At 44.6% G+C, this 9,231-nt stretch overlaps 1 protein-coding gene across 5 annotated transcripts in view; it reads left to right on the plus strand.

Moving 5' to 3' along the window:
- The window catches only part of gab2 (GRB2-associated binding protein 2), a 45,887-nt gene extending 42,244 nt beyond the window's left edge, over positions 1 to 3,643 (plus strand). For 3 of the 5 annotated variants that reach the window (XM_030380501.1, XM_030380506.1, XM_030380505.1), the window contains 4 exons: positions 970 to 1,060; positions 1,525 to 1,627; positions 2,081 to 2,233; positions 2,583 to 3,643. In XM_030380501.1, coding sequence (XP_030236361.1) covers positions 970 to 1,060; positions 1,525 to 1,627; positions 2,081 to 2,233; positions 2,583 to 2,726 — 491 coding nt within the window. In that variant the 3' untranslated portion in view covers positions 2,727 to 3,643. The remainder of the gene's footprint in view (positions 1 to 969; positions 1,061 to 1,524; positions 1,628 to 2,080; positions 2,234 to 2,582) is intronic. The other 2 variants (XM_030380502.1, XM_030380504.1) reach the window with 2 other exon arrangements.
- Positions 3,644 to 9,231: the final 5,588 nt, after the last annotated feature.

Here is a 9,231-nt window from a genome sequence, read left to right on the forward strand (position 1 = left end):
TAAAAAGTGCTTCACATATAACCATTGTCATACAATAAACTAAAATAAAAGATAAGTAAAATAAAACATATGCAAAGAAATGGGTAAAATAGAAAGTTAAAAAGGCATTTTAGTATTAAAATAGAAAATAAAGGCAAAGTTAAAAAAGCTTTTTAGAAAGTGCAATGTATGTAAGATTCAGCAGAAAGCTAAAGCAAACATAAAAGTCTTCAGTCTTGTTTTAAAGGTGCTCAGGCGCGATTAGCCTGTTACAAGCTGTTTTGAAAATCGGCCTCTTTTGACATCAGAAGAGGGCGTGTCCGCCTAGATGTGGGCTGGATAGATCAGTCTACCAGCCTACCCAGTGGACTGTAGCAAGCGTTGCTCATCTATCTGTCTTGCATCTAGATAGACATGCCCACTTGTGATGTCAGGAAAGGCAGATTGTCAAAACGGCTTGTAATAGCTAATGAGACTCACACCTGGTGGTATAATATGTCACCTTTAAGATTATCTTCTGGTGCTTTTGCGTGTGGCTTGTGTTGTTGTGGTGCGGTTATGTTTTCCTCTGTAATGTGTTGTGTTGACGTTTTCGTCAGGCTGACGTGCCACATATTGACATGTCCGTGGCGTGTTGCGTTGGCGGTTCCTTAGCGTGTTGTATCGACGCGTTTGTAGTGCGTTTTGTCAACGTGTCCGATCGACGTGACCTCGCTGTGATGTTTTGACATGAGGTCACGACGTGTTGGGCGGAAGCCCTCGTGTTTGGTTTTCACGCGTCCGTCACATTTGTCACTATTGACATGTTGATTCTGCGTTGTGTAGAAGCGTTTACGTCGTGTCAACGTGTTTATGCACAAGGTTCAATTGACATGCGTATCGGTTGTGGTTCAGAAAACGTTCATGTTGCGTTGCCATGTTTGTAGATGTTTAATTGTGTTGAAATGCTCTTGGCCTGGTGTGTTAACGTGCTGGTCTTGGCCCCCACAGCGAAGCCCACCCCCCTGGATCTGAGGACCAATGGGATTATCGACGAGCTACCCTTCAAGAGCCCTGTCACCATGTCGTGGACCAGACCTATGTGAGTCACACACACACACACACACACACACACACACACACACACACACACACACACACACACACACACACACACACACACACACACACACACACACACACACACACACACACACACACACACACACACACACACACACACACACATTCTTATCCAGACACTCTCACTATCTCTCCACCTCTAATGGGTCAGATTGCAGCCCCGGGGGGAAGGAGGTAGGAAGCAGATGGTAGGGGAAAGTGGGTAGGAAGAGGATGGAGGATGGAAGGGGGGGTAGGAGGTACCAGTACCAGACAGTAGGGTACAACGAAGGGGAGGAGGTAGTGGTTAGCAGACAGGGGGGGAGGACGAATGGAAGAATGAAGGGGGTAGGAGCTAGTGGGTGAGAGGGAGGAGGTAGGAGGTAGGATGTAGGGGGTAACAGGGGTTTCTCGGTCCTCCCTGACGGTTCCTCTCTCCGACAGGCCCGCGGTGAACTCCACGTCCTCCCAGCACTGCCGGCCCGTCTCCACCCAGAGCATCACCAGCACCGACTCCGCCGACAGCGAGGAGAACTACGTTGCCATGGTGAGAACACACAGGGCAGGTCACCCGGTTCACAGCCCCAGCACCACTTACTGGAAGGGCGGGGTAGGGGTTATTATGGGATGGTCCTGATATCTGTGGGTTGAATTTCCGACTAATGGCTGCAATGTTTGTGTTTTTTTTTTCAATTTGTGATTCTTTTTTTCTTTATCCTTCTGCTACTTAGTTTCATCTTCTCCTACTTCTCTGTTTTCATCCCATTTGTTCTTTTTAATCACATATTTGTTCAAGGGGCTTGAAGTATTACTTAATGTGCGTTTGTTAGAGTAATTATTAGTAGCGTTATTGTAATATTTAGTATCTTTTTTTTCTTGTGTGTGTGTGTGTGTGTGTGTGTGTGTGTGTGTGTGTGTGTGTGTGTGTGTGTGTGTGTGTGTGTGTGTGTGTGTGTGTGTGTGTGTGTGTGTGTGTGTGTGTGTGTTCTGTCATCAACAGCAGAACCCCGCCTCCACGTCCCCGGCGGTCAGTGGCACCAGTAGCCCCGCCCCCAGGAAGTGTGGGAACGTGGACTACCTGGCGCTGGACTTCCAGCCCGGCTCCCCAAGCCCCTGCAGGAAGGTGTGTGTGTGCGTGTGTGCGTGTGTTAGGGTTAGTGTGCAGTATATCAAATATTTTACAAATCTGCCTTCTTATCCTTTGATCCTTTTATATCACTTTGTTCCTCTATTTCATTTGAGTCTGATTACTATAAATTTTCTCAAGTCTTTTAAGATATCATCTTCTCTAAATCATACATTTCACCCTAAGTAGTGGATTTTTTAGTTTCGGAATTATCCTTTGCAAATCCAAGTTCTGGTGATTCTGATGATGCTGATGATGGTGTAACGACCACGATATTTAATTGAAAAACGATTAGCTGTTTCGACGAAACTGGGCAGTCCCTCTGTCCCGCTTCCCCTCGCCCCCCCGCTCATCTCTGTCCCCCGCTCCCCCCCAGCCGTCCACGTCGTCGGTGACTTCTGACGAGAAGGTGGACTATGTCCAGGTGGACAAGGAGAAGACCCAGGCCCTCCAGAACACAATGCAAGAGTGGACCGACGTGCGGCAGTCCACCGAGCCCACCAAGGGGGTCAAGTCCTGACCCCGAACGGGGAAACAATCTCCAAACAACACAGCAACACACACATTAACAACAAACTAAACCTAAACACCTTCCGACTGGACTCAACGTCGCCCTCCTCCGGTCGCGGTACCAGAGGAACGGAAAGAACCGATTTTTCTGAAGCAGGAAGTGGTCGCTCGGACGTAAGCAGACTTAAAAGCCATAACTTTTCGTACGACACGAGGATGAAAGCCGATACCCTGACGTTTCACCGCGACCCTAACCTCCCACAACCCCCAAAACTCTTCAAGCGTCCACCCTGCGTGTTGAACTTGAAACTGCTCGTCATGAACCTGGATGCCTATGACTGACCGACCTGCGGCGGAATCACTTCTGAAACGCCTCCACCTTCTCTGCCTCACTGATGGTTACGTACCTGTGTGTTACCTGCCTGTTACCTTCAACTGCTAAGACCGCCCTGATGCCGCTACCAGGTCAATGCAGGCCCTGATCTGCTAACAACGAAATCCAAACTGACGTGTTCGAACAGAGTCGAAAGGTCAGGTTTGAGAATATCTTGTTTCACCGCGATACGCCTCATTAAATGAATGGGTTGCCGTCACTGTATTGTAGGCTGTGGAGTTTGACAGCATTTGGACGGCCGTTGGACAGCCTATACGAATACCCCAATTTAGAATTAGCTTGAAGTATGTCAGGGACTTAATGACCCAATAACTACGGTCACTTACTAGTTTGGGTTGGAGGGAGGGTCTTCCAGCAGACTGCAGGGGGTTGACGGTTGGAAACTCTTCCGAAGACACCTTGAGCAAGGCATGTTACACCTCAACTCACCACGCTGAAGCTGATCCACACCTCGAATGACGGCTGTTTTAAATGTGCGTATGTTTCTGTGTATGTGGCTGCCTGTGTGACTGTTTGAGGGTGCTTGCTGTCCAGGGGGGTAAAAAAGTAGTGCGCCAGTGTGTACACTTAACCAGAACTGCAACAGGGCACAATTTATCTCACTCTCTCTGCCTCTCCACTTTTCTCGTTCCACCCTACTCACTCTCGCTCTACCCCTCTCTCTCAGCCCCTCTCTCTCTCTCTCTCAGCCCCTCTCTCTCTCTCTCTCAGCCCCTCTCTCTCTCTCTCTCTCTCTCTCTCTCTCTCTCTCTCTCTCTCTCTCTCTCTCTCTCTCTCTCTCTCTCTCTCTCTCTCTCTCTCTCTCTCTCTCTCTCTCTCTCTCTCTCTCTCTCTCTCTCTCTCTCTGTGTCACTGTGTCTATGCCCCTCTCTCTCTGTCTCTCTCACTGTGTCGCTGCCTCACTCTGTCGTTGGCTGCTGTTTTTTGCTGAGTGCGGCGGGAACCACTGAAGAGATTATTTTTCTCTGCAGGCAATGGCTTCTGCTTGGCGGTGCATGTCTTGCAGAGGGAAAAACCCAGGGTCACACCACTGTTACGTAGAATCAGAGCTGCACGCAACCACAACATGGACTCATAGGTGCACGTCTTATTTTATGATAAACTATGCCGCCATTTGAAAATGACACATAACACAATTAACCAATTCATTGATGAAGACGCCGTTTTACGTTTTCTAAAATTGGTCTGTCCCAATTTCGTTCCGGAGTCATTTCAGCAATCTTGAGTAAAAGCAATGGATAAGGAAATGTCCTTTTTGTATCTTCTCAAAAACAGGACAATGATTTAAAAGCCATACCTCTATGCCTCTATCAATATGAATTATAATGTATACCTTCCAGCCCTACTTTGAATGACAGAAGGGGTAAGAAAGATTGAAGCAACAATCACAGACTCCAGTTGGTTGCAGGGTTAACACATCTATGCAGGTCTAATAATGATTTTATCTAACAAAAACACCGTCCAAAAAGCACCCAGCGAGAAGAGGAATAGTGTTGAAGCTTTGTTAACGTTTGATCTCAGACGGATCAGAGTTTGTTTCAGTTTAAACCGCCACATTTCAAAGGTCAATGTACTTGTTCCTTGGACAGCCTCTGTAGCAGTTAGAGTTTCAACAATGTTTAACAATGTGCTAGTTGTAACTACATGTAGAGAACACTGGATTGACTTCAGAGAGAGATGTCAAACAAAACGTTTGGCCGGAATCTGAAGGCCACTAGTATTGTCTTGGGGTCTCGCTCGGGATACCACGGTTTCACGAGGAGGCAAAACGGCAAAGAACGAGAATCGATTTTTCTCACCTTCACAGTCATATGGTCATCCTTCTCGTTTAAATATGCCAAAAAGAAACACAAGTATCACTTATTTGAACATCCAAATAGAATCAATGGAACTTCCTCTCCAGCTAGAAAAACAAAAAAACATTTCAAACCGATAACAATATCACTAATGGGCTAACATATGGCAGACCAACGCGTGGGGTCACCTTGGCGAGTTCGATTCACTCCAAGGGGTTGCTAGTACCCTTCATTTAGTTTCACTTGCAATTTTGTATTAGTGGCGTAAAATATACACTCTCTATGACATTTCACAGTGTTTTAAAATCATGTCAACGCTCACTATTTTCAGACCTCTAGTCAACGATGTAAAACCATGATTTTTGGCGGGAGAGGGTCGTTATTGGCAGACCCCGTGTTTGACAGTAAACGTGCGTAAAACAAAGAAATGACTGAGAGCAAGAGAGATGTACAACGAAAAAAAAGCATGAGGTGTCTTCGTTTTATATTTTTTACCCTGTGTAATGGTTGTTAAAGTGCTAATTAATGCAAATAAAGTGTGTGTAGGATGGAGTGTGTATACAACTAAAGTCAGCTTTGACAGTCCACTGATTTGACAGGGCTATCCAGGGTCTGTTGTATCACTACAGCGACCCCATGTGGAATGAATAGGTTCTAATACATGACAAATGTGCATCATTTAAGTTAGAGCGGGTCAGTAATATATTACAAAAAGAAGTGTGTTCAGTTCTGCTGTATCGTTTAAAACTATTGCCTTTTTCCTTAACAGCCACTTGATACAAAAAGGACTTGCCAATGAATAGAAATTTCAATACCACTAAGGAACTAAGGATTTCTTTCTCCTCTTGACTGCTTGATGTTCTGAAATTGCCTTATGTCTTTATTCTGCTTTGATACAATATATATACTCATTTGTTTCTCCTTGTTTTCTTTTTTTAAAGTAATCGGTAATATTGTCATTTCGGGTCCAAAATAAATCCAGTATTTCATTGTGGGCAGGAACCACTTTTAACAAAGCCATCCCTTTGTGGTCGTCATGGTGACGCAAACACCAGACCTTATTATTGATGGTTGCATTAAGATTTACGATCTTGGTGTTTTTCTACCATTTTTACTGCTTTTTGTATTCTTTTTATCGTTATTTTTTACTAATAAGCGTAAGACAGTGTTTTTGATATCGACAGGGGTCAAGCTAAATTAAACTAAAAGCTTTGTTTTTATTTTATTTGTTTAAAAGAAGATACTGCGCTTGAATTTTTATGAAGCATCCTATCCTTAGGGGGAGGGGTGGGCTGAACGTTGAACTGCTCTGGCAAACTGACAATAACCGAACGCAAGAAAATAGCAAAGAAAATCTGAATCCGTCTCCCTGTGACTTTCTCTCTCTCGTTGATGTCAAGAAAAAGCAAACCAAGGAAATGAAAACAAGGGGCCATGTAATTTATTAGCTAGAGAGCTGTAGACTATGTGTGGTATCGTAGATTGTGCTCGTGTCGTGTTTCAAAATGGCGGCCAACTGTCCCGCCAGTCCTGCTGTATAGGCCCACTCGTACAGATCTCTTGTTTTCAAACCACTGTTGTTGCTCCATACTGTGAGGCCTCTGTAGTTTGCTTGTGTGTTAATTTATTAATTTATTGGGTTTATTAGCAGTTGATAAGTGTATAAAAAGGAAGGATTAAAAAAAAATACGAGGACATTTTCTCTCCCTACTAACATTGATGTTTGATGATGATGATGATGATGATGTGGATTTTGTGAAGCAATATGACGAAGGAGATGGGTGTACCGGTAACGTGGTCGGCTACAGTATGTCTGGGATACACACGGGACGGCACCTCTTTGTTATATTCCTGTATTAATGGTAGACTTCAACTGTGGACATAAATAAATCAATATGTGCATCCTGTTTTGTGTTGAAGCTTTACTCTAGGTATGCAAAGTAGAAAATACTTGACTTTGTTTACAGGCACTGATTAGTGAAGCAAGCCTAATCCAGCCTTAGTCTATAGTGGCTATCAGGGATAGGGTTTGATCCCCTGTGTTTGCGGCATCCAAGAGCATGATGTACCCCCTACCTGTTCCATAGTGTCATGTATCTGAATTAGTCCTAAAATGAAGTCATTTTTAAACAAATTCTCTTCTAAATATACATGGTTATTTTTTGATAATGATAACTATATATAATTATGACCCCAGAAAGGCCCAGTGGTAAAATGTATTGATGTGTCAGAGCATGAAAAACATTGAGCTAGTTGTATTAAAGGTGCAGGACCGCCTGCATGGACAATGAGAAGTAGCGTCCCCAGAACAACTGCAATAGAACGGGACCCTCAATATTTTCCCACCTCAGTTAACGCAGGTGCCCACAACTGACAGCCTGGCGCCCCCTGTTGGACAAGATGCGTATACAACGTACACACTATTCAGCGTTTTGTTAATGTAAGGAAATAGGAAAGGTCGTTTTTGTTTTGCAATTCCTGTTGGCCTACCTCATGAATTCTCTACAGTCGCGCCAGGCTCGAACCAGTTTATATTGGATATGGTGTTCTATTCCTGTATAGCAACATTATTAATCGATATGCATGCTGCTGTGTTTTCTGCATCCCTGCGGGGGTCTCTGCAGAATTAGGTTACATCCTATTCCCGGATATTGTCTCACCGAGATATTTTCCATTATTCCCATGTTTTGCAGAGCTTTAGAAACCAGGGGCGATGCCCAGTGATGATGCCATGAAGACATTCATCTTTTGTAGTTCATTACAAGCAAGACATCCTCGATGTTATTAAGAAAACACATTCAGCTAACATATTATTCTTCATAAGGCCTCGGGTGTTTTTCTGAATAACGATTGGATGCCTACAAACATAAGACATATGCACTGGTGTTTCAAAGTGAATTGGTCTGTCAATTTTAAAATTAATCGAATTAAATTTAATTCTGAGTAACATTCAAATATATATTTTTTACTAGTACTAAGGTCATTGTTAATAGTTGTTCCAGTTTGCACGTGCATGACGCCATTGCCCCAGGTAGGGTCGTCCCTCATCAGAGTCTTGGCCGGGTGGAGTTGAACTTGGGGATGAAAGAGCCCTCGCCGCGAGCGCGGAGGAGGAAGGGCGTAGCGTCACGACCAGCGGCGAGGAAGAGGTGAGTGATGGGATGTTTCCGGGTTTAAGGCTTAAACTGTTTCCAGAGAGGCAAGTGGCCTCGGATTTGGGGGGGTCCAAGAATAACAACGCCCCCTACTGAACGGTACACAAACAGGCCTATGTCACACGATGACAGACTATAAGTCATACATAAACAGACACTGTACAATATAAAGCAATATTAAGCACCGGGTATAAAAACACAGCATTTAGTTTAGATATTGTTTGAACTGTCGTATTTGGTTAGGCACCCACCTATTCTGTCAGGGATTAATAAAGGATGTATGCAGGGAAGTCATACTTAACATTTCCAATTTGAACGGGCCTGATGCTTTCTATTATTCTGGGATGCTTTTTAGGAGTGGAGAGGTGGAACAAAAGATGCTGAGAGCATTGCCCCGGTAGACCTATGAAAAGGTTTGACTCCCACTGCCATTGTGTCCTTGTGCAAGAAGCCGCACCCACACACACACGCACGCACGCACGCACACGCACACACAGACACACACGCGCACGCAAGCACGCACACGCACGCATACACAAGCCCTGTTGAGGGAAATCACTGAACCCCATGTCCCATTTAATATAATAGGAAGCGTGTATCCATGAAGGAGAGACCAAAATGAAGCCAGGGCCCAGGTCCATAGCAGACCTTTCATTTATCATGGCAACTCATCGCTGCAAGCTATGAATAGCCGAACATAACAGCTGACAGAGGGGCTTCTTTCAATAGACCTCGTTTTGGCAAATGGACTTTGCAATTTGAACAAGTGTATTTAATTTACAGATTAAACATCGCCCCCTATTTAATAGAGACATTTAAAGAAAATATCCCTGCACCCCCTTTCCGAAATAAATAAATAGATAGTTAGTCAGTCAGACAGACAGTTAGCCAGACAGACAGCATCAGACATGCGGCGGGCAGACCGTACGGAATACAATCAGATCTTAATGTTGTGCACGGAAGTTTTTTAACCTACATAGGCAATGACTCCGTCTCTAAAACGAGAGTAGTGTAATGCTGCGTGACAAACACATGGGAATCCATTTTCTGATCCCTGTATCCACTCCTCCAGCCTGGAGGGCTGGTTTAATTCCCACCGAAACCACCAGGGGGCGCGTTTGGACGCCGCGATCCATACTCGCTGTCGTCTCACGTCGTGTGGAAGAGGAA

This window comes from Gadus morhua, chromosome 16, assembly GCF_902167405.1.
Source record: "Gadus morhua chromosome 16, gadMor3.0, whole genome shotgun sequence".
Taxonomy (NCBI): domain Eukaryota; kingdom Metazoa; phylum Chordata; class Actinopteri; order Gadiformes; family Gadidae; genus Gadus; species Gadus morhua.